General features: G+C 45.1%; 1 protein-coding gene across 1 annotated transcript; it reads left to right on the top strand.

Moving 5' to 3' along the window:
- The first annotated feature begins 61 nt into the window (after window positions 1-61).
- LPAR3 (lysophosphatidic acid receptor 3) lies at window positions 62-21,354 on the top strand. Its single transcript, XM_037403808.1, has 4 exons — window positions 62-983; window positions 8,993-9,514; window positions 12,199-12,956; window positions 20,589-21,354. The coding sequence occupies exons 3-4, from the start codon at window positions 12,221-12,223 to the stop codon at window positions 20,936-20,938; spliced, it is 1,086 nt and encodes a 361-aa protein (XP_037259705.1). The 5' UTR covers window positions 62-983; window positions 8,993-9,514; window positions 12,199-12,220; the 3' UTR covers window positions 20,939-21,354.
- Window positions 21,355-25,368: the final 4,014 nt, after the last annotated feature.

Below are 25,368 nucleotides of genomic sequence, written 5' to 3'. Positions count from 1 at the left end.
ATCACAGTATTTTCTTCAAGAGCTTTACTAAAAGCAAAAGCTTTTTTTTTTTGGCTGTAAGTCTTTTCTATTATGCATACAATATTTGGTATGTACTGTGTCTAAGTTGAAATTACTACTTTAGCTATATGTAAACTCTTTTCTTGTGTGGTTGGAAACTTCCATGGCAAGCATCGTGTGAAGAATAAGAAGTTTATTGCTTTTTTTTGTTGTTGTTGGGGTTGGTTTTTTTTGGGTATTGCATTGTTGTGTTGCTATATCCTGGAGGACAGATTATGGCAAAAACAATGCCATGGAGTTGGCTTGCCTAAATACTTCCATTTCAAGCACATGTTAATTGGAAGAAAATGTGTAACAACTGAGTCTGGCAGCTGATTTTTCTAGGTGTCTTTGGGGTGGTCATCTGTAAAGTACTGTATTTTTCCCTTAGATCTTCATAAACTCCTTTTCAATGACAGTAGAGCACTTTCTGTAGCTCTAAAGCACTTCCAGTATAGTACTGTGTATGTGTTAACCAGGTAGTTCTGAAAACTTCTAGTGCTACTGACTGTTCCTGGGTGGGCAGACTGTTATATTAGGTGCCCCACTTTGAATGGGGCTATCTGCTCCGTAAAAAAACCAAACCCACACCTGTAGCAGCTGATGTTCACTTCAGTCAGAGTATATTGACTAGGACATGGGATTGATACGTGTTCTTGAATACTAATGGTGGACTCTGCAAGTTCTGGTGGTTTGATGTTTCAAATGGCGAAGGGAATTAGATATGCTGCCCTTGCATGAATAAGGTGAGTAGCAGCTTCTTCCCCTCCCTGCCCAAGAAACTGGACAGTGGGAAAAACCAGTGCTGGATTCATACCTTTTTTGGTAGGTTGAAAGACCTGTTTTTTTAACAGGTCTGTTTTCATTCTCTGCTTCCACTCTGGGATGTTTGAAGAAGAGAGGTTGGTAACTGCAGACTCTCCATCAGTGTTTCTGGCCATCAGGTAAGAGCAGTGGTGACTGAGGTCTGGAAAGGTGTGCCGTTTAAATATTTCCTGCCTAGCATTTGCCTTCCTGGCTCTTTTTTTTTTTTTTTGTTGGAAAGGAATGACGTTTTGTCTTGCTTAGGCTACAGCTAGATATCTAGGAGAGATGGTTTTCATGTCAACATTTCTATGCATCTAGGCTCGGCAAATTTTAGTGCTTCTCTTGCTGAAATGTCTTTGGGACAGAGAATCTTTCCATCCCAGCCTGCGCAATACCTTCCTGTGGCTTCAGCTGTCACTACAGCTTGTGGATAAAAATTAAATTGTTACCAATAACCAAGATTTCACACTGTTGGCAAAGATTTTCAGTAACTGTTTTCATCAAACATGCTAACTGTGTAATCTAGGACAGAGGATTACTGTCTTCCACTTGGGACAGAAGAGCCAGTTTTTCTCCTAGTGTTCGTGTGCAGAACTTGTTGGAGTCAGTGTTAGTCTTGCAGTGTATGCTGTGGAGCCCTGGACAATCCAAGTGTTCTGCAGACAACAGAGGTGATCAGCATTAACTGATTGCTGGCAGAGTTTCTTGGCCCATGCTGTGCGCTGTCTTGCCTTTATTATGTGTAAGATGCTGGTGTGTTCTGTGTTTACTGCTGTTTTACTGGTGGCTTTCTGGAATGCCTTGTTTCCGAATCAAACAATTCCCTAGTAAACAGGACCAAAATCCAGCACATCTGAAAATGCATTGTGTTGTACCTTCTGCCAGTACTAACAGAAATCTTAAATTAGAGACTTGGACCTAGAAGAAGCAGGTAATTAATACTACGTTAGTGGGTAACTACTCATATAACATCTTTCAGTATGTGTTGCCCTGGTAGGGCATACAGATACCTTGGGCAGTACATGCTGCCAAGGGCTCTTGCCTGACCGTGCAGTTCTGCCCCTTCTGTGAAGGTGAGATGTCGTTACTGCTAGTGGCTGTGAACTGCCAACACTTGATGGCAGCAGCAGAAGTCCTTGGGCTTGGATTTTTTTTTTTTCTTTTCTCTTTAATTTTTGTGCAGTGCTATCTAAGGTATGACAGCAAGTTGTGGAATTACTTTCTGACTTAGGAACAGTGTGACAGGCTCTTGACCTTCTGAGGTCTAGTGCCTCTCTTCCCTAAAGCAGGTGAGATGCATCCCGTCCCCTTGGCACTGTGAGCCACTGTGCAGGAGCCCCCAAGCTCTGACTCGCTGCTCCTTTCCAATTTAGTAGGGCATCGAGTGTGACCTGCCAAAGCCATGGCTTAGATAAATGCTTGTTTGTGAGAGAATCCTCAGGGATTAAGGGGGAAAGTATTACCAACCAAAGGAATGTAGAAAATACCTATTCTTACTGATTTTAAGACTTATTTTCTATAATAGAATCAAAGCTTTCTTGTCCAGTATTGATTAAAAAAAATACATTAAAAAAACTCAGATGCTTGCTGGCTAGACCACTGCTTCAGCCTTAGCATATTAGAGCAGGTGACTGTGTAGTAGAAGCCAATCTGTGTCTTCACCATCTGTTTAGTGTTGTGGGGTTTTTTTCTCTTGGAAAAAAGATAAGGGCCACTTGCTAGAGCTTCTCATTGGCTCTCTATTTCATGGAGGTTAAACTTAACAGGAAATCTGATGTACGTTGTCTCTTAAATCCGTGCATTGATACAGATTTAAATACGGTTGCTGACATTTCAACTGCTGAGGAGGTGATGCACAGTGATGGAAGTAGAACTGGAGCATAAGTTTTGCAAAGTGTTCTGAAAATGAGCTGTTACTTCTGGTTGTCTTGTTTCCTGGGAGTATGAAGCTTTTGCTAATTGCCTTTAGGACTTAATGAAAGGAGGAGAGAAGTGGGTGGGAAGGTTGCATTAGAAGGAAACGGGCAGGAAGGGGAAGCAGCAAGCTTCCTGAGCCATTTTCAAGGTGAGCATTCAGGTGAGGAGGACAAGGTTAATAAGAGTTCGGGCTCGTACTTTGGGGCTTTGTGGATAAAACGGGGAAAAAGCTGCTGGAGCGGAGGCCGCCTGGCATTTTGTATGTAACGAAGTATATGATGTTCTCACCCAAGGCTCAATCTAGTCTTTAACACTGTGTCCAGGTTTCACACCATAATCATCAGGACTTCTGAGGAGCGGAGCAGAGACTTTCTGCTGAGGTTTTCTTCTGTCCATTCTCCAGCTCTGAGCAGACCTGTGTGGAGCTCTGTACTCCTTGGCACTACACCTGGTCACAGTAACTGATTAGGGTAGGTAGTAATGGTTAGATCCATGTGATCGTGGTCTCAAGATAACCTGGATCTTGTACCAGCTCCCAGGTCTGAGTTTGGCTTGCCCTTGGTGGCCGAGCTGTATGCACGGTCCTGCCCTTCGGTGCTGAGCCAAGCTACAGGTTTCCGTGCCGCCGTTGGGTGCGCGGTGGGTCTGGGTTGCTTGGTTTTGTACTATGTTTAAAAGAACAGCTATGTATGATGCTGGAAGGAAGCAGAACATGTGCCTGCCTGTGCTGTCATGACCCAGTCATGGAAGTTACTGCGGTTTTATCTGCCTTTTGCTTCCCAAAATGTGGATGATGGCGATGGACCTGGCGGGCTCTTCGGGTAGCACAGCCCTCTAGCTTTCTGCCGCTCTCGGTTGCTCGAAGGTCAGACCTGCGTGCCTGGGCTCTGCCCGCAGCTCGGGAGAGCCAAACCTTCGCACCCGGGGGGGGGGGGGGACGGGGGGGGGACGGGACGGGAACGGACGTATCCGTAAAATAATACAGATGTGGTTCCCGCTGGCAGCGGCGTACGGGTTAACGCGGGGCGGGGGCGGGCGGCGGGGCCGGGGAGTGGGGCAGGGCCGGCGGCGGGGCCGCCACGGGAACGCCTCGGCCGCGGTTTGTTCGCGATTTCCCTCGCAGCCGGGCGGAGCGGAACTTTCTGCGGCTTTGTGAAGCCGTGTGCCCCGAGCCGGCCAGCCCCGGCCCTTGCCGGTGAGCGGGGAGCCGCGCCGGGGCTCCCCCAGCGCTGCCGGGGCGCTTACGGGGCTGCCGCAGCACGGGCACCGCTCTGTGCCCACCTGTACGCGTACACAAAGCTATAGGCGCTTCCTACCTGCACAGTGTGAGCTTCATGCAGGTGGCACTGGGTTTGCGCATCCCTGGACTGGCATGTGCATCGCGCCCTGCGGAGGCACCGGCCGTAAGTACGCGCCGCGGGGGCTGGCAGGGGCACTGCTGGGGAGCTCTTCACAAGGTGTCATCTTAACGTATACAATACTGAAAAACACAGTGATATTACTTGTGTTATATCTCTTGATTAGTTTTTTTTCTAGAGGAAAGAAACAGTGCTGTTGTACCGCCTCGGTGTTGGTGGAGGTGGGTACATCGGCTCCGCTGGTGGCAGCGGGTGGCGGGGAAAGGACATTTCTCACCGCAGGTGGCTCGGGTGCCTTGTGCAGCTCTGCCCTTTAAGCTCTGCGGAGCCTGTGGCTTCTTCCATGTTCTTGTGGTATTTTAAGAGGTGTAGTAGGAAGCACCACTCAAATCCAGTTAGGTGTTGAAAAATCTGATTTCACAGAGTTCATCAGTGTACTGAAAATGAAGTGAAATGTAAAAAAAAAAAAAAACCACCCACAAAACAACCAACAAAAAAACACAACAAAAAACCCCCCAAACAACCCAACAACCAACCAAGTTTGCACAATCGATAGAGAAGCAGCAGCTGCTTCAGCAAATAAAGCTGCAAGGTGTGTTTGGCTCTTTGCAGAATACTAGACTATAGTTTCAGACAAGTTGGATTGACTGTGCCCTTACCTGCCTGTGCTGCTGTGACTGTTCACAGTTCTGGAATATCCTCCAGCACAGTCTTTATGCTGTCAGAGAGTGAAATAAAATCTCTAAAGTATAAGGTGTGACATCACAGAGGACATGTTCCTCTTAGATAAGAGTCTTGAAGATTCACATACCTAGATTCTACTTTTAGGCGGTTAGGTCCACTTCTAAGTCTCTACCAAATAATTCTTGGTGCCCACCATTTCTACCAGCTCCACTGAAGTGTTTGCTTCCAAACTGGGGCTCCGAATCTGTTACCAGATCGGGTGCGGCCAGGTGCCCTGTTTTCATCAGCAGTGGCATGATTCAGGTCCTCATCAGCTGTGTGCTGAAAATAAACAATAAAAGTTCACTTGGTTGTGACAGTGCTGAAATAGTGTGCGTGTGCTGGAGATTTCATGAAAGCAAGCTGATTTGTTGAACTATAAAATTGAGCTGGTAGTGGTCGAGGAGCAGACCTGCAAGTTCTGCAGAAATGGAAAACCTAGCTTAGAAGCAGAACAGGTATTTTCTTCTAAGCATGTTTCACAATGTACAGGCTGTTTGAATGGCTTTTAAATACTTTAAATGTGTCTGTTTCCGCATTATAGGATGACCTGCCAGCTCCTTCCAGAACCACACTTAAAGGAGACTAAATGAAAGCTTTGCAGTGAAGTTTTTAGTTTGAACTCCATATATAGATTTAGTAAACCATAATTTCAGAAAGTCTTAAATTACTGAAGTCTGAAGTCTAAACTTGTGGTAACTAGTGAGTTACTTAGTATCTGTCCCTAACAACTTTCTGCAGTGGGTCAGAGCTTTAAAAAGCAATTTAGTGCAGTCGAGCAGCTCTGTACTAAAAGATTTCAGGAGCTGGAGCCTGAGCTTTGCAACACCTCGGTGTAGGTGCCCCTGTATCTGTGTCTCACTGTTCAGCTGCCTGTGCCAGTCTACGGCAGCTCAGAGGAACAGCACTGTCGCCTACATGGGCAGGGTGACACTTCGGTGCCTCAACCAATTTTTTTTTGTGTGTGCCTCTTATCAGTCTGTGTGTACAGAGTGCTGTGGTCTGTGGCTGGCGGTACTACTTTCTCTCTGCAACTTAAATATTTAGTCTTGAGGTTCTATACTTTTGATAGGCTTAATACTACTTAAGATTCTTTTGCTTGTACCATATAGCCTTGGTATTTCATGCAGGGTATATGATATATAACAACTTCAGGCGCTTCTACCGCTGATACATCGAAGTTGTCAAAGACTCATCTTGATTCCCTTCACCCCGCTCCCTTCCCTTTTCCATCCAAAAGATGATGTCATTAAAATGGGCTATTACTGGAAATGACCAGAACCCCAGTGGAAGCATGAGTGCTGCTGTACATTCCATCAACCATCAAGTTAACGTTATGCAGATGAAGCAGGCATGGAGTGGAAGTGGATGTGGTGCTCTGCTCTCCTTAGTCTAAAAGACACTGAAGACCAAGATAATGGGGTAACACTGCTTGTGCGTGCCCAATTTGAGTCCAGCCAATTATCTGAAATTGGGGGTATCTAAGTTACAAAGAAAATATATAACCAAGCAATCATAAGTAGATTATCTTGCTAATAAGTTTGTTCTCTGGATTAAGAACTTAATTATTGAGCTGTAGAATTTTTTAATTTTTTTCCAATTTGTAAACCTGTATTTTAGAAAGGGTATTCTCAGTTCCTTTAAGTGGACCATGTAGCATGCTGTTCCAAGTACAGGTGCTGCCCACAGAGTTTCCTTAAAAGTGTAGAAGTTACTTCTGAGATGATTTTTCTCTGTAAAACCTGTTAAACTAATGCCAGCTTCTGTTGTGTCCTCTAATAGTAGCGGATAAAAAAAACCACCTTTAGATTGAGATATTTGGGCATAACTTTGTGTTATGTGCTTCCTTTCAGTTTGTTTCTCTAAATTGATTTTGGTTATATCAATTAACTATTAAAAAGAATTAAAAGCAAACCAGAGTACCTACCTTACAAACCCCCTTCTTACAGTTACATATTAACGTTTTTGGCCTCTGCTGTGTTACACACCCTTTTCTGCCCTGGTATTTCTTTTTAAGCTGAGGTAACCTGAATGGGTTTCTTGGGTTACCGTGCAATCGTTTGTCTGTGTTTTCCTCTGTGGCCACACATGTATGCAGGGTGTGGAGGGGAACAAGGAACTGATTCCCTTTATGAACTGGTACTACTTGTATGTGTAGCTGGGCTGCCCAGCACCCTGGCGTCCTGCTGCTGCCTCTGCCTTTCTCTTGGGTATGAGCTGAGAGTGTGCTGCTCAGTAACAAGAGAAATAAAATCGGCACCAGGGGTTTATGTGGGAGCAGAGGAGGGGGCAGAGGGTGTGCGTGCCTGCCTGTGGCATGGGGTGCAGGCAGGTGGGAGCGCTGCTGCGGGGAGCCCAGGGCTGCACAGGCTGCACACCACCAGGCAAAGCTGTCGCGCTGCTCTGTTGAGGGCTGTCTGCTGCTGGTGGGATGAGTTTAAGCAGCCTATAAGCAGTATGTGCAGATGCTGCTGCTTAATGTCTCTCTGCAGTAACACTTAGAATGCAAAGAGAGTGAAGTGACTTGCCTCCTTGCTCTGCCATCAGTGCCTGCAATCAGTCAGCACAATAAACTCTGCTTTCTGAAGAGCAGCGTCTGTAACAAATCCCTGTGCCAGCTCAGGAAAAGCAGCAGCAAACCAGGCTGGGGTTCTGCCTGGGCAAACCTGCCTCTCTTCACCCACGGTAACGTTCAGTCCTGCTGTAGGACTTCACTGCTTACCCCTATAGGGCTGGTCCTGCTCCACAGGCCTTGCAGCCCACCTGCCAGCTCTGCTCAAATCCTCTCACAGTATCTCACTGTGCCAAGCCAGGCTTGTCTGTTCACCCCCCACCCTTGCATTCATTCATCCAGGAGCAGGGCAGAAGCCATCAAAGTCCCCCAAACTGACGCCAGCCCTTCAATCAGGTTGTGGCCGATGCATTGAAACAACTTGGTTTTTAATGGACAGGAAAGCAGTGGGGTGTGCCATGAATCACATTAGGGCTCGCAGGCTAAATTTTGTAATGACCTTCTCGTTAAAACACTCTGGGTTTTCTTTCAGAAATGGCTGCATTAATAACGAGTAACTCGGAGCTAGTTTAGAGGCCAAATTTAATTAATTAAATTTCATTGTAAATACACAGATTTTAGTAACTTTCTTGAAGCAAACTAGATTCACTTGAATAGTTTGCATTAATTGAGTATTAAAGCATGTTAGCTTGCAACTAGCTAAAGCTTTTGTCCCAAACAAGAGGTGATATTTTATTTCACTAACTCTTTATTTAGGTAGCTAGTGTAATATATTCTTATATACTCATGCAAATTCTTGACTTTTATTTTAAGAATGGTGAAGGACACATTCTGACTTGATCCAAGTTGCACTTAGTTAGAGGAATTCAAAATTAATTCAAATATACAAGCTGTCTTTAAGACAAACAGAGCTCAAGAAGTGCTGGATTGGGAAGGATTCTTAATGTGTGCTTTTGCATTTGAAATCAGTTTAACTGAACCAAATCCTTTGAGATTTTTTTTGGAACAGATGATTTCTCCCACTCAAAGCTTATGTTTATTCAGAGTGGCAGAGGAAAACACACTTCACAGTCCATCAGTTTCTGATCTTTGTAGCCACTAATGGTTGAACTGAAGCAATTAAATATATTGAAGGAAGGAGAAGAACCTTTTTGACGGAAGTATGCTTTTGGCATTTGCAAAGTTTTGATGTATTTGCTTGTGAGTAACTTGTGGCAGGTTAATAACTCAACCCATCTGTAGAATACACAATATGAGGTTACTGCTGTCAAACTTTTGGAGGTCTAGATGGAGGGCTGTAAAATACAGTGTGGCATAGAAGAGGTGACTGGAGATTGTTTGCTGTCCTTTCCCATAAAAAATGAGAAGTGTCAAGCTTGTGAGAGCCGCTTTCAAAGCAAAAGAAGGTAATTCTTCATGAGGTGAGTAGCAGAACTGGGGAGCTGCCTGCTGCAGGTTCCAGAAGGCTATTGTCTTTATAAAGCTGGGCTGACCAGTTTACCTGTTTCATTACTATTTCAGTTTCTATTACCTTTAAAACTTTGAACAGTATTTTGCTTGCATCTTCACATCTGTGTGTACTTAATAAACAACTCTGAAATATGTAATATTTAAGGGTGGTTTGTTTTCCTTTTAGGTTTAAACCCGCCCTGATTAAGTTAAACATCTCTGATTTGGCTGCAGAAGAAAAGACGTGGAGAATAAAGTCCTGCAATGTGTTAAACTGTGACGTGCCAGGAAATATGGGATATCCTATCACACATCTCTTGTGCCTGGTGTGGACTGGGGCAGGACCACTGAGGATACAGCTGCAGAGCTCTGTCACAGCTGCCCAGCTCCCCTGAGGCCAGACTAGTTCTTCTGGAAGGACTTAAAATAAAATGAAGGTGTGAAATAAACTGTCTGGAAGGACCCTGGCATGACAAGTGCTTTTTGTACATAGGCTAGTACAGACAGCCAAGTGCTACATCTCTGCTCTGGAGGACTGGGATGCAGACTAGCTCCAGTTCAGCTACCATCCTGCAGCTTCCATTTGGACACCTCCAAAGTCTGCCCTGGGACTCTGAGACCTCAGCTGGATGCTTTTCTGCTCCCTCCTGCCTTATCTCAACATCTCAAGACATCTTTGTCAAAATCATTTGAGCTCTGCTGTATGACAGTGAGTGCTTGCAGTGTGATTATTTCAGTGGAGAATTATGGGTGTATGACTTTTTTTTTGTTGTGGTGGTGGGAGGGGTACTACTTTGAATGAGGATGGGATCTCAATAAGCTGAAGTATTTAGAAAGGGTTCATAGTTGGTATTTTGGATTTCTTTTAAGCTTGTTCTCCAGATGAGATGCAAAAAGTATCTGCAGATCTTTCCTGTCGCTGCAAATAAAAGAGCTTCATCTGCTGAGATGATTACACAGTAAGATACAGCATGTTCAGAAAACCTTCCCTATAATTTTCACAGATTTTTTTTCTTTTTTTTTTTTCTTTTTTCTCTGCCATTCTTGCCCAAAATGCTGCTTCTATTTGCAGGCATTTGGGCTGTTCTGTAAAAGCTTCATGTCAAGCCCAGCAAGTCCCGTACTGCCTCGGTGGGTGAGGGCAGAGCCACCTCGGCTGGTGGTGGTCCCCGCGCCTGGCTGCTCGAGTAGCTGTTGTCTGCAGCTCCTCCGTGACTTCTGGGTATTTGCAGAATGAATTTGACTTTTGTTGAGTACTTCCTAGGTGAGAACGGGGCATGTGCCGACTGCCCCACTCTGCCATATTGCCCTGAACAGGGAGTGGCAGGCGCTGCATTCCGGGTGACTCTCTGCGGTGGATCTGAGTTGCTGAGGCTTTTTTATAGATGAAGGGGTGCTCTGTAATATTTCAGCACAAGGGATGATTTCCTGGTTTCCTTCCACTTCTTATCCTTAAGTAATTGTTCTTAGTTCTGACTATGTACTTGAATTTGATGCTTTAAGTAATATTCTATAAAAGAAGTAGCTGCCTAGGTTCTTGAGGGTAATAAAATGGTCAACGATGTCAAGTGGCCTGCTTTCATGTTGACTACTAGATGTAGGGTGGGAACCAAGCAAAAAAGGCTATGGAGCAAATTCAGAAAAATGAAATATTAAAAAACCCCCCAACTTTAAAAATATTAATCATGGAATAGTGCAAGTTGGTTTAAAATCAGATAATACAAATATGCCATTTGTGTTATTTCTCTCATGCAGTAACTTATATGCCAGAAGATTAACCTTTTTCTCTTAAAACTCAGAAGGAACCTTTAATAGAAATGTGGCTTGTTAGCCAGCTTGCTGGCAATTGCTTAATGAGTTTCCCGGTCCCTGGAGTGATGAGATATAACTGTTAAGTAACCACAGGGTAATAACAGACTAAGTGAACCTGATCTTTATCTGTGATCAATTTTAGCTGCAGAGCAGAAAAGCTTGTACTTTTTTGTATGGTTCTGCCTGTAACCACTTCTAGGTGTATTTTTTCTTTTCAGCCTCATTCAGTCCGTCACTGGCACTCGTGACAGGCTGAGGCTCACAAAGTGCTTTACAAAAGCTATTAGTGCTGCTGCCTCTCTTGCAGCTTTGTATCCTGCTACTTCCTCCTCTCTGTCCTTGCAGTCAGTCACAGGTTTGCTGTTCTGTATAATATCTAACGTGATTAGGATCTTGTGCCATGGTTGGGTTCCTAGGTTTTGCTAAAAGTATACAATATCTGTTCATGAAGTCGTTGTTAAAACCCTTATGTAGATACTGACGGAGAGCGTGAGGGCTAGTGATGATCAGACACAAACTCTCCCTGCTAGGCTGAGAGACCCTGCCTGGAGTCTGGCCAGCATGAATAATTGGTGTCAGATCTGCCTGTGTAAATTAGTTGAAGTTCAGTTTGGTTCATAGTAAAGGCAGTAAAATTGCTAAGGCAGCTGACATTGACCTCAGAGTAGCTGGTGTGATGTAATTTGGAACACAGATTCCCCTTCCATCGTGTTTAAGAGCCCTGTGTCCAAAATAGTGCCGAGCGGGTATAAGGAAAAGCCCCGGCACTACTGCTGTTGCTGGGGCTTCCTCTGTCCTGTGCCTGGGTAGGGACCTGTGTTTTGGTTTTGAAGATAAGTGGACTGTGTGGTGCTCACAGGGCTCTGGTTGACAGCCCAATAAAATAATCCCTGGCTTTAGAGTAGTCAAATACACAGAATATTTTTTTCCGTTTTCAGGACATTTACTTAAATCCTGCAGTAAGGAACAAGCATGTGCTCAGAATATATATTCCTGTAGCACCTTATATACGTACACTTTTACATTTATTAATGTATAATTGAAAAACCAAAAAATATTTTTTCCAGTAATAGGCATTTTATTGCTTAGTCAGTAAAGTGGAAGATTTATGATTTATGTTTCCCTGTCCTGACTGGATACTTTAGGAAATGGAAATAATGATGGGTCTGTGGCTCAAGCAGGATTTCAGAGCAAGAATGGCTTGGCCGTTGCTCAGATTCTCTTTGTGACCTCCAGAAAGTTGCTTTTAACCTCTTAATTTCCACTTTGTTGCCTGTGCAGTATGACTGCTAGTGCAAAGGGACTGTGCTGGGGTTTTGTAAGCAAGTAAGTCTTGTTAAAAATCCATGATTCATCCAAGCATCGTGCACCGCAGTCCTCCAGTGGACAGAATATCTCCTTCTGCCTTAACTCTGTACAATATGAGTTTTTACTTAAGGCCTCCAGATATATACCTTCTTGCATCCCTGTCCCACCCCACCCCCAAAAAAAACCCCAACAACTGTTAGGTATGGTGGTTGAAGCAAGGACCAGTGGTTGAATTTTAATCCTTCTTTCTTTTTTCCCTTCTACCCTTCCTAGGATGCAGGGGCTTTAATCCAGGATGAACGAATGCTACTATGATAAGCGCATGGACTTTTTCTATAACAAGACAAACACTGACACCGTAGATGAGTGGACAGGGCCACAGCTTATTGTTGTTCTGTGTTTTGGGACATTTTTCTGCCTCTTCATTTTCATTTCAAATTCATTGGTCATAGCAGCTGTGGTCAAGAACAAGAGGTTTCATTTTCCCTTTTACTATCTCCTGGCCAACTTAGCTGCTGCAGACTTTTTTGCTGGAATAGCCTACGTCTTCTTGATGTTCAACACTGGCCCAGTGTCTAAGACATTAACTGTTAACCGCTGGTTTTTGCGTCAGGGTCTTCTGGACACCAGCCTGACAGCTTCCCTGGTGAATCTCCTCGTCATAGCTGTTGAGCGGCATATGTCGATAATGCGGATGAAGATCCACAGTAATCTCACGAAGAAGCGAGTCACTTTTTTAATTATATCCATTTGGGCCATTGCTATTTTCATGGGTGCAGTTCCTACCCTGGGTTGGAACTGCCTCTGTGACATTAGTGCCTGCTCATCCCTGGCACCTATTTACAGCAGAAGTTACCTGGTGTTCTGGAGTGTCTTAAACCTAGTTGTCTTCTTCATTATGGTGGTGGTTTACATAAGAATCTACATGTATGTTCAGAGGAAAACTAATGTCTTGTCGTCACACACTAGTGGATCCATTAGCCGCAGGAGAACCCCTGTGAAGCTTATGAAGACTGTCATGACTCTCTTAGGTAAGAGATTACAAACCATCGTATGGAAGGCTGGCAGTGCCAATGAATAAGTTGTTGGTTTGTTGTTGCTTGTTTTGGGCTTTGTTTTAATACAAAGCAAAAACCCCCAAACCTAACCATCTAAACCCAAAAGAAAACAAAATCACCCTCACCAGACTTTTAAGTGCTGGAGGCATTTAGACTTTGCTCTGCTTTACATAGTGAAATAAGTGTTGCACCATACAGAAATGCAAAGTAGAGGACTGGTCAACATGCAGAAGAAAAATTATCTGCAGGGTTTTTTGGGGGGTGGGGCCAGAACACAAAATCACTTTGGAGAAAGCCTTGTGAAGATTCACAACTGCCTAGCAGAATGTTTTCAAAATAATATTCTTTAATATCTGTAGAAGGCCATGAACGCTATGGCTGGATGTGGGTAGTTTTCTTTGCACTTCTTCCTCTTGGCTGTTTTCTAAACATACAAATGACTTCTCCCTGGAAATGCACCTTCCCTGGTGAAAGGAGAGGATGCCTGGTGGGTCTGTGACATTGACAGGACATTTTGTCTTGTAAGGGGAAAATGAATTTTCATTCTGTGAAGATTGCACAGTGCGAAATACTTTCAAGTGATGATACAGTATGGCCTTGGATCCCTAGCTCATAACGTGAGATTTGACCTGGATTCTGCCCTAGAGACACTGATGATGTTTGGGCATCTCAGATCACCTCATCAGCTAGTTGTGATGTAGCTGTTTATTATATTAGAGATGCACATAGTGGATGATTGATCATTGGAACAAAATACTAGCTGTAGCAGTCAGTTTTCCCTGGGAAGACTTGAATCGGAGCAAAGTGTTTTCTGGAAGCCAGGCACTGCATGAGCATGGTTTGTGTAGCTCGGTGTGGGTGGAAGTGGGGGTACGCTGGGGTGCTTGTGGAGCTGGGGACTCTAAAACCACAAATAAGGCCGTACCACTCTGACAACTGTTCTGATATTGTGTGAGCTAGCATGGAAAAGCTGGAGTTTTTGGGAAAGCTGTTGTCTATGCATACCTGGGACACAGTTGTGCAGCATGGTAGTGCTAGAGAGCTCTGGGAGAAAAGTGCCACTTTTCATGGAGGTAGGAGTTGCCATGGTAGGAAGTTCAGGCTGAGGACACTTTCTTCCCCTTACGGTCTATGTATGCTGTTTGCAGTCTGGTACCTGCTTCTTATTTTTTCTTTTTTTTTCTTTCTTTCTGAAATAATAGTGCTGTAGTACACAATGCCTTTGTCTACCAAATAATGTTTTACGATGCTTTAGAAGCTGTGATCAGTTAAACTTTACAGTGCCTGACCTCAGAAAAGAAAGTGGATTGATGGTTCAAGCAAGTACAAAGTTCTCACTTATACTCCTGTGTCTTCTGCAATTGGCATGTCCACTGGCAGGGCCTTTCCCTTCTCAATCTCTTTCCAACTGTCCTTTTCTTTTCCTCCTTGACTTTATGGCACCTATAGAGAGACAACGTAGTGGTTGTTCCTGTCCTTCCCCCTTGACTTGCAGGGACAAGATTTGATCTTTCACCCTGCCTGAAGCTCTTGTGCAGGGAAACTTAACCCATCCACCCGGAAGGAGAAAATCCATGCAGGAAAATGGAATTGCTCCAAATATGATCTTGCCCTAATGCATAAGCATTGGGTAGACTTTTGTTAACTGCTGCATTGGAAAGAGACAAAAAGAAAAGCATGTTTAAAAAGCAATTCTCTGAGCCTTTCTATTGAAAGCAGAACTGCAGGCTGCTTTCTGGGAAGTCACATGAAAATAAATTGTGATACATAGTCATGCCTAATTTATATGTATATTTATAGTTAATATTGCTTTGGTTTTGTATAAGCCAAATTTGGAGGGTGCTGAGTGAGCGCTGGAATGACATTGTTAGCTGTCAGGGCATCCGTGCGTGTTTGCAGGTCGGAGCAGAGAGGTGGTCTGCGTGCTGGGCAGGACACCTGCGTGGCTGGCGTAGGAGTTGGAAGGGCGGTGACCGTGGCCACTGTTTACTAATCCCTTGTGGTCCTTTAGCCTGTGCAGGTTTTCGGTGCTTACCACAGCTGTGCTGCTGTGTGGACATAAACCCCGCTTCAAACTTCATTTTCAGCTTATTCTATCTTTTACTAGGGAGAGGGGCCTTAGGGCTATGGGCTGATTTAAAGACCAGCATTAGCTTTCTCTTACTTGCAGAACGTGGCTTTTCAGCCACCAGGTTAAACTATAATTCGGGCAAAGCATTTAATGATACTGTATACTGGGCTAGGCAAATTCAACTTAGCCTGAGTGCTACTTTAGAGATCATGATTTTGTGTATTTACTCTGTCAGTCAAAAGCAAAACCAAAACAGAGCCTGCTCCCAAAGAAGTCCAGTTAGTGCGTGTGTTGCTGGGTGCAGGATCTACCCCAAACTCCTGTGTCAGAGGAAGTGGATCTTGGCATGTACCTTCATATCAGTTCTCCAGATTTTGACTCTGAGAGGCTTTTTATAAATGTTTATTTCTAGGAATGAGAATTTATTTTTTTCAAACAGTTTGAAATGCGTATTCTGGCTAAGCCATTCAAGCACACGGCAAAATGTGTTAGAAACTGAATAGTATGTTTTCTGGGCTTTCCAGTTACCAAACGAGTCACCAAGTGACCAAAGTGATTCTTCCACAATTCTGCTTACATTCACTGATGCAGCAACCTACAGCTACATGCAGCATGTGGATTTTGCCCAAGGCAGTTATTTTTAATGGTTTGTTCCAAAACACCTGAAAGTGCTTTGGGGCACATGCCTGGTACGGTCTTTACTAAAAGCGATTCCAAGATGCTCTGTTGCCGGATGAAGCATGATGAGAACCAGAATTCTTGTTAATGTGCTTTGTTAGTTTCGTAGGAGGTTCAGGACAACATCCTGCTGCAGTGTGGAAGGTGGCTGCATGTAGCTGTGTGGTGCTGGCACGCTGCTCCTCCTGTCTGCACCCCTCCCCTTCCTGGGGAGGCCAGACCTGCGGCTGGCTGCCCCTCCACAGACATCGCTGTCCTAGCTGGGTCTTCTCCTTCTGTGCTCTTACAGCTAGGAGGTGGGGGGATCTGGGTTTCAGTGTGACTCTGGATTCATGGTGATCACAGCTGCAGGAGGCTTCTTGCACCACCCTTTGGGCTTGGATGGCCCCTTCCAGAGGCTGGGACTCAGGTCCCTGTCATCTGCCATTTTCTACTGCGACACCTGAAGTGGTCCATCGCAGGATAGCAGCAAGGCTTTCCCTTTGGCATGCTAAACCATAGGAAGCTATCTGGTTGAAATGGGAAGATGTGAAACCTGGCAAAAGGGGCTGAAGTCATCTTAGCTGACCTCGTGGCATGGTCCTAGCTAAGCCTCTGACTGTAACTTTGAAGGAGGGTGGCCGCATGGGTACGTGATTTTCAGGTGGCATGTATGTGTTAGCTCATCTGAACTTAGAAGTCCAATTTCTGCTGAAATAGCAGCTTTGGGGCGGATGATTTTCAGTTTCAGTGAATTTATAGTTTAATTGGTAACTTGCTGTTTTAACTTGGGTGTACGGTGTGGCAAAGGCAACTGGAAGCTACTGTGCTTCTTTCCCCCCTCCCCCCTTTTTTTTTTTCACCTCAGTGTTGGCATGCTTAGGGACAGCTTTGATGTGCAGAATTTTATGATGTGGTGCTGCTGAAGCATGAGTAGTGCTTCCAGGTACACAGAAATTCACTTTCAAGCAGAGATGATGTAACCTACAAGAAAACCCGTGTTTAAATCTAATGGAACATCCTCAAACTAACCTCAAGGCGTTGTGACACCGGATCTCCCATAATCTGGTGGGAACGCTCAGAGCGGTTCTTTTGATCCATGTTGCATCCAGGCAACATTTCACATAACTTCGGTGAATTTTAGAGAGTTCCAGAAACAAAATTGCTTTTGGAGTGTGGCACTTTGTCATGAGAGGAGCTCCTACGGGGTAAAAAGTCTGCAAACAAGAAAATCACCAAAGTGCCAAGACAAAGGTATATATTTATGCTTAACTATGGTTCCCTTTGAAAGCTCCATGGTAAAAATAGCAAAATCCGAGCAAGATTGAGAGTCTGAGCCATGCCTTGCTTTCATCTCTGCAGTGCTAAGAGCAGGGTGTGAATCGCTTGTGTTGTCTCCACACACAGCAAAATGTATTTTTGATGGAGTTGAAACAACACCCTGTGAAAGCATTAGGCAGTAACCGACACTGTCTGCACTGCTCCCTGTCCTTGTCTTCAGTCGTGCCGGAGGAGGAATGTGCAGAGAGATGTCTGCAGATGTCTTTTATCTTCCCTTACTTTTGCCACTGAGACCTTTTAGGGTTTTGCCTGTGTAGGTGGACAGGGATATGTGCTAGAAGTTCATGGAGCAATCCTACCTGCAATCTTGGGGTTTTGTTTGAAGGAGAGATTTCTGTATCTTTTGTTAAATGTGGTTCTGGGGTCTCTTTCCTCTCCTGCTGATGTCCCTGAAAGCATGGTTGAACTTTGCATGCTTTGTGGTACAAGGGGTCAAAATGCTTTCGGTGCTTGTTCTAAGGAGGGTTTGTCACTCTCTTAATTTCTGCATGGAGCTGGTGTATTGGTGACTTTGCCCATGACCCTTGGTGGCTAATGAAAGCTCTCCATCCAAATACTTACCGAGACACTCAGCTAGACACCGTATTGTTGTTTGGGTGGGCCAATTCCACTGCTTGTTAAAACAGATAGGGTTTGCTGGTGAACCCCAGGGCAATAAATCAGGACAATATTTTCTCCATTATAGACCATGAGAGTTGGTGTCATAACTGCTTACTCAGCATGCTGGAGCAAATCTGTGTGTAATATAGAGACTGACCAGAGAAAATAAGCATTGTGGTAGCAGCTTGCAGCTCCCGATGCCAGTGGGCAATGGAGGAATGTTACTGATGTTAACCGGTATCTCAAAACTAACACCATGAAATCAGCACTTAGCAGCATCACAAAAATCTTGGTACAGAAGAGTAGAAAATGCAGTTCCTGAAGGAGATGGTCTCGCTTTTCTGTTCTCTTCAATATTGACTGGAACATTATCTGTTGGTTGGATTTTGTCTGGACTCCAGGAGCACAGATTTGCAGCAAGCTCTGCAATACCTTGTCCTAGATACATTTTGCAGCAATCCTAATGCTTACTAAATCACATGAATTCACTTTATATACCATTATGGCGTGCCAATCACATGGGCACAGCATCCATTAAAATCCCCAATGAGGAGAAGTGCCCGGTGCCGTGCGGTCAACCCGTGTGCACAGCACAGCCGATGGGATGGGATGGGATGCCTGAGGTGCTGCCGAGTCCTGGCTCCAGCCGGCACTGCCTGGGTCCTGCCATAAGCCAGGCTGCCCTCCCACCGCTTGCTTGCACAGCTCAGTTAGGGGAAAACCAGTGGCTTAAAAAACCCTGAGCTGGACTTGTTTTCCCTACTAAAATTGATGAACAGATACCAACACCCCCAGGAGAGCTTTGTAGCATGTGGCTGCTATCATCCTTATTTGTTTGATTATTTTTTTCTAAGCCCATAAAAGGGGAAACTACTGTCACAAATGATTGGAATTTCCTCAGTGCGTTGTTGAAACTCCGACTGTTGTACAGAGTTGTAATTTTCTATTTTTGTATGTCAGACAGCAATTGTGGCTTGTGCTAAGTTAGTATTATCATGCATATGGCTACTCCTTCCTCGGGCTGAAGGCGAGGCATGCCAGGCTGCGGTGCCGGGGGAGGTGGGAGGGCAGCCGGGGCAGTTCGGGGCCCACCAGGCTCATGGCCAAGGCTGTGTTTGGTCACGGTGTTCCCCCTCCCCACCAGTCCTGCCCACGCCCCTGCCTGTATGGTGGGGATGTACAGTAACGTGAAAGGATGTAAGCGCAATATTGAACTTCCTTCTAAGCTGTGGCTTTTTTGCTTTTTTCATGTTGTCTTCACTCTAAGATCTCTCTTATTCCCCCTTTCTTTCTTTAATAAGTATTTTTTTTTGCACAGGGCTGGTGGGAGAGGTGTCTGTCTGCCTCTTTCAGCTTTTATTAGCACCCTGTGGCTGTTATTCCTGCCTCGCAGCTGAAACACAAGGAAAACTCTGCTGCTCCTGGGCTTGTCCTGTGGTTTCTTGATGTGTTTTGGGGAAATACCTCTTTTGCAGAGTTTTCTTGTTCCCCTATCACTAAACTCTTACTTCCTCATCCTTTCTCCTTTTTGTCTTTTTTTTTTTCTTTTCCTTTTTGTTCTGTTCTTTGCTTCATTTCTTTGCCCTGGCTGCTACATCCCTTGGTTCATCTTTGCTGACTCATCTATTTGTTTCTTTCTCTCTTTTCTGTTACAACTGAGTTTGTTTCCTGGATCTGAGTTGCTGGGGCTCAAGCATCCAGCGTGCACAGCCTGGGGGGGGAGCAGGGGAGAGGGGTGGGCTGCTGCTCTGGCCGGGGGGCTGGCAGGGCTGGTGTGTCGCAGGCAGTGGCAGGCATCCTACACCAGCTGTGGAGTTTTGCAGCCAGGACGTGTTCAAATTATATGACTCTTGTTCTGTGAATTAGGCAGTGTGCCCATAGCTCTGCAGAGTCATCTGGAGTGTGGCAGAAGACTCGTCTCTTCTTTGGATCGTATTGTGGCAGTGGAAGAAATGTGCCACATGGTATCAGGGCAGTGGTTGCCCCTGGTGCTCAGCACTGGTGAGGCTGCACCTCAAACACTGTGTGCAGCTTGGGCCCCTCACTGCAAGAGGGATGTTGAGGTGCTGGAGCGTGTCCAGGGAAGGGCAATGAAGCTGCTGAAGGCTCTGGAACACAAGTCTTACGAGGAGCAGCTGAAGGAACTGGGGTTGTTTTAGTTTGGAGAGAAGGAGACTGGAGGGGGGATGGGACACCTTACTGCTCTCTACAGCTCCCTGAGGGGAGGCTGCAGGCAGGTGGGGGTCGGTCCCTTCCCCCAGATAACAAGTGACAGGACAAGAGGAAACAGCCTTAAGTTATGATGCGGAGCCTTAGATTGGATATTAGGAAAAATTTCTCCACTGAAAGGGTGGTCAAGCACTGGAGCAAGCTGCCCAGGGACGTGGTGGAGTCATCTTCTCTGGAGGTGTTTAAAAAATGCATAGATGCGGTGCTTAGGGACATGGGTTTAGTGATGGACTTGGCAGTCCAGGGTTACCAGTTGGGCTTGATGATCTTAAAAGTCTTTTCCAAACTAAATGATTCTGTGGTTCTATGATTCTCCTCCAGCACATGAGAGAAAGATGAAGAGAGGCAGTCTGTGCTCAGAGCACCAGTTCTCTACTTGTTAATGCTCCAGAGCTCTTGTTTGTTTATCAGCGTGGGCGAATCGCTGTTGCGATGGCCTTTTCCCACTTGTGTTTGAGCTGATGCTGTTAGCAGCTGTGTTCTTGCTCCCTGCAGCCTTCTGAGAGCTGCCCTGCCTCATGCTCAGGGCTTGGCAAGAGAAGCAGTAGACAGAATTTTGCTACTGTCATTAGAATTTTGTCCTCTCCTGCTTTTATCATTTTTGTGTAGAATTGTGATGAACCAAATAATGTTGTAAGATGCAGAACACCCCAAATCTCCAGCAGTTTGAAGTCTTTTTTTTCTTTCTTTTTTCTCTCTATATCTAGGTGCCTTTGTTGTCTGCTGGACCCCTGGCCTGGTTGTCTTACTGCTTGATGGTCTGAACTGCACCTACTGTGGGATTCAGAACGTTAAAAGGTGGTTTCTTCTCCTGGCCCTGATGAACTCTGTCATGAATCCAATAATTTATTCATACAAAGATGACGAGATGTGGGGTACCATGAAAAGGATGATTTGCTGCTCCTCTGAGGATAAGACCCAGGACAGGCGCTCATCGCGCATCCCCTCGACAGTTCTCTGCAGGAGCACAGATAACTCAGGGCACTACATTGAAGATGGCATTATTCAGGGGACAATTTGTGGAAAAGGAGATCTTGGTGACAAAGGAAACTCCTGAGCTATTCAAGGGACTGACTTGGCTGGAAAAGGAGAGGGGGAAGGGAGAGGTTTTGTAAGAGAAGATTGACTGGCAAAGCTAGTAAACAATATATCCACTTTGTTCCAGAGTCTAAACTCCAGTGTTAACAAAAGTTCTTATAAATAATTGCCTGATGGAAAAAACGCTTTGTAATGAAGAAAACTTTCTGTGCTGCCGTCTTTTTCTCTTTTTTTTTTTTCTTTTAAGTACATGAAATTGTTTTTTTGTATGAATGGAATAAATACATCTCAGAGACTTCTTGTGTGTGGAAACAAAATGTAAGCAGTGTAGCAAGATCCTCCTTAAGCTCCTGCAGAGAGAATAAACCTGCCTTACTGTGCAGGCTTGGCATTCACTGAGTACTTCTGGTTTGAACAGTTTCTGTGCATCTTGAGGAGGATCATAGGCTTGGTTGGACAGAATTGTGACCTGTTTTCTTGGTTTACTAAGTTCATGAAATGTTTCACACTTACCTACTCTCTTCCTCATCCTTATCTTGCTTTCAAAATAGGTAATTTGATGGTTTATTAAAACTATGCCAGAAACCTGGCTGTGATGGGAAGCCCAGACCTGACACCGGTGTGCGTGAGTATGTCCCAGCAAAGCCAGTATCACTGCCATGGTGGGGTGGAAGCTGCACGGACATACAGTGCACTCTGCTGCTGTTGTGCAGGCAGGTGTTGAGGTGGGTTAACTGAAGAGTGGTGTGGCTGTGTTCATTATGCTCATTTCTTACTTCCCCAGATAACAGCAGATGGGTGTGCTCACCCCAATTCAGCTGCTCTGCCACTGAGGGAAATGAAATCCAAAACACCGTTTTAAGAGGGCAAATTTTTAAGGGAAGTTTAAGTATACATACATACAGGTTCAATCAAGCTATTGTAAATACAAATTAATTTACAGGAGAAAAGCATGAAACCAGCCTAAACCCCTGCAAGATTACAGTGTGCATTGATTGTCTGACCTTGTCTGGACTATGTTTAGCCTCTGATTTTTAAGCTGATATTACCAGAAGGTACGTGAGGAACAGCAAGCAATGAAGGGCTTTCAGCATTGTGACTAACCAAGTCTAGTGTCGATGCAGCCGCAGCCCCAAAAGCTGAAGTTCTACTTATGGAGTATGCTCTGATGGAGCATCCGGCAATTTAAAGCCCTAGGGTAAAGTTTTTCAATTTAAACTTTTCAATGAAAAATTGGAATGTAATTTTCTTACTACTCTAAAAACCTGGCTCCTGCTGTCTGGTTTCAACAGCGGTGAGTTCCCTGCTACCCATCTTAATTTCAGGAGGAGTTACTTGTGTTAGAAAGTCTGATCCCTGGTATTGAAGCAGGTGATGATGACCAGAGGTCACTCTGGAAAATTTTGGAAGTTTTGGCCACTCGGAATTGTCAGAGAACAACACCAAGAGCATGTTGTGTGAGTCTGAAAGATAACGATCAGCTGTGGTTTAGGCAAATTCTTCCTCTGGTGCAACTTGCATGTCGATATCCAGACTGTGTTGGTCAAAGCAGAGCCAGCACTTGGCTCAAAGGCCAAGTTGCAGTTCTGTAGAAGGTGCTGGGTGATTACACAGCGAGCCTTGGCTTACAAACACAGCAAGCCCCTGTTTAGGGAGCTCTCCCATAACACAAGTTACTTTGTAGGCACGTGGCCTAACATTCAAGGTAGATGCTGCGTTTGGGTAATGCTAAAAAGGTTTACACGTTTTGCCATTATAATGCAATCTTCTTGTGCAAATACTACTTCATTATTTTGGTGTTTCTGTGAAGTATGTAGAGTGGTGCTTTCTAGAGCCAGCGGTGTGGTGGGTTGACTGGGGCTGGATGCCAGGTGCCCACCAAAGCTGTTCTGTCAGTCCTCCTCCTCAGCTGGACAGGGGAGGGAAAATATATTGAAAGCATTGTGGGTTGAGATAAGGACAGGGAGAGATCATTCACCGATTACTATCATGTGCAAAACAGGCTCGACTTGAGGAAAATTAAATTAATTTATTACCAGTCAAATCAGAGTAGGATAATGAGAAATAAAATCTTAAAAACACCTTCCCCCCAACCCATCCCTTCTTCCCAGGCTTCAGTCCCAATTTTCTCTTCCTCCTCCCCTGCCAAGCAGTGCAGAGGGACAGTGCAGAGGACTCCTCGCAATTCCCCTGCTCCCGTGTGGGGTCCCTCCCACAGGAGACAGTTTTCCACAAGATTCTCCAATGTGACTTCTTTCTGTGGGCTGCAGTCCTTCACAAACTGCTCCAGCACTGATCCCTTCCACAGGGTTCAATCCTTCAGCAACAGACTGCTGCAGCGTGGGTCCCCCGTGGGGTCACAAGCCCTGCCAGCAGACCCGCTCCAGCCTGGGCTCCTCTCTCCATGGGTCCTGCCAGGACCCTGCTCCAGCACAGGCTGCCCGTGGGGTCACAGCCTCCTTCGGGCATCCCCCTGCTCCGGCACGGGGTCCTCCCTGGGCTGCAGGTGGGATCTGCTCCACTGTGAACCTCTGAGGGCCGAGGGGCACAGCCTGCCTCACTGGGGGCTTCACCATGGGCTGGGGGGAATCTCTGCTCCAGCACCTGGAGCCCCCCCACCCCTCTGTGCTGGCTCTGGTGTCTGCAGAGCTGTTGCTCTCACATAGTTTTACTCTTCTCTTCACTGCAATTGTTGTGCAGTAACTTTTCCCCTTTTTTAATATGCTGTCACAAAGATGCTACCACTGTTGCTGATGGGCTCGGCCTCGGCCAGCAGTGGGTCCATCTCAGAGCCAGCTGGCATTGGGTCCATTGGACATGGTGGAAGCTTCTGGCAGCTTCTCACAGAAGCCACCCTTGCAGCCCCTCCTGCCACCAAACCTTGCCATGCCAAACCCGATGCAGGTGGCATTGCAGAGGCACGGCATGCAAGCATTCCTGTCCCTACCTGTAGTGCGCCGTTTCTGTTAGCTAGGCAGAAGCTCCAAATACAAAGCTAATGGGAAATAAAATGCTACTTCAAAATAAAATACTTGTTTCCTATTCAGATGGTGGTTGAATATTACCTGTCACTAAAGTCAGCTGTAAATGGCTGCTGTTACTTTTACTTGTTTCCACAGATACATCCAGGCTAAACCCGATCGAACTGCAGATAATAATGAAGATGGGGAAACGTTGTTCCATGTTACCATGGGGTGGGCTGGTGGAGGGAGGGATGTTTTAATAAAATTTTCGTGTTTACTAGCAATACTAGGCAGTGTAATACTTGGTTGAGTCAGGCCCTGAAGAGAGCTTGGGTGAAGATCTGGAACATCTGCAGCAGTGGAGAAAATACTAGGTCTCCTGCAGAGCTTGACATTTGGGCTGCAAAATAGCTGCATGTGGATGTTTTTTCCAGGTAAGCAGGAAGAGGTGACTCCTGTAAAGGTGAAGGACTGCATTGTTTATTGAGCATCTCATACAGCGAACTCCTGGTCTGGATTAAGATCTGAGAGGTGCTATAAATCATTCTGCTATAAGAAAGTGGGAGAATTTGAGGTCTGCACTCTTAATCCTTTTGTTGCCTCATCTGAAGAAAAAAAAAACCTAACAAAGCCAACCAACCAGCCTCCAAAAGCTGACGAACTGGTGCTCTGTGAATGGCATTATTTGCAGTGACATGTCCTCTATTGCAGCATGATGCTTCCCTCAGAGCTGCTACCTCATTGCCTACTACTATAAATTACAATGTGACACAAGTGGAACAGCAAACTGATCTTGCATCAAACTTTCCTACAAACTGCTACAACAGAGACTGTATAATGTTTCCTACATCAAATTGTCTAAACATCCAGCTACTTGTGTAGCAGGGATTTTTTTTTTTTGAACTCCATAAACATTTATCAGAATAGTTTGTCTCAAGGAAAACATTATTTGTACTTAGGTAAAAAAAAAAAAAAGGCAAAAAAGCAAAGTGCAGTTGGTGAAGGCAAGTTCTACAGTGTTTCTCTGTTGCCCTTTTCACTAATATCCCAGAATAAGAGATATTGGTATCTGTTGACTTTGCATGTGCCTGCCTCTATTTACATATGCCAGCGTACTGATGGGTGAGATGAAATTTGTTCTTTTGGTGAAGGCTTTAGGGTGAACACCCACAGAAATCCAAGGGTGTTAATTCTTAAGAGGCAGAGGGAGGCAAGGGTAGAATTACCATTAAGGTGGATAGTTGCAAGGTTTTGCGTGCTCCTGGTGATGCTGGAGGCCTCTCTGTGTCCGAGAGTGCCTTGGGGGCTGCTGCACTGCAGTAAGTAGCAAACTAACTTCTAACACAACATCTTTACAGCAATTACGGTTTGAAACCCTTTGTGATATTCTCCTCCCTTTCCCCTCTCCAGCTGCTTGTCTCCTGAACCAAAGTTGCTTTTCCAGTTGATCAGTGTGTCCAGGAAGAAACGCTCCACGGCTTTTCCC

The sequence above is a fragment of the Falco rusticolus genome, chromosome 11 (genome assembly GCF_015220075.1).
Source record: "Falco rusticolus isolate bFalRus1 chromosome 11, bFalRus1.pri, whole genome shotgun sequence".
In the NCBI taxonomy this organism is placed as follows: Eukaryota; Metazoa; Chordata; class Aves; order Falconiformes; family Falconidae; genus Falco; species Falco rusticolus.
This window is presented reverse-complemented; position numbering and strand designations above follow the sequence as displayed.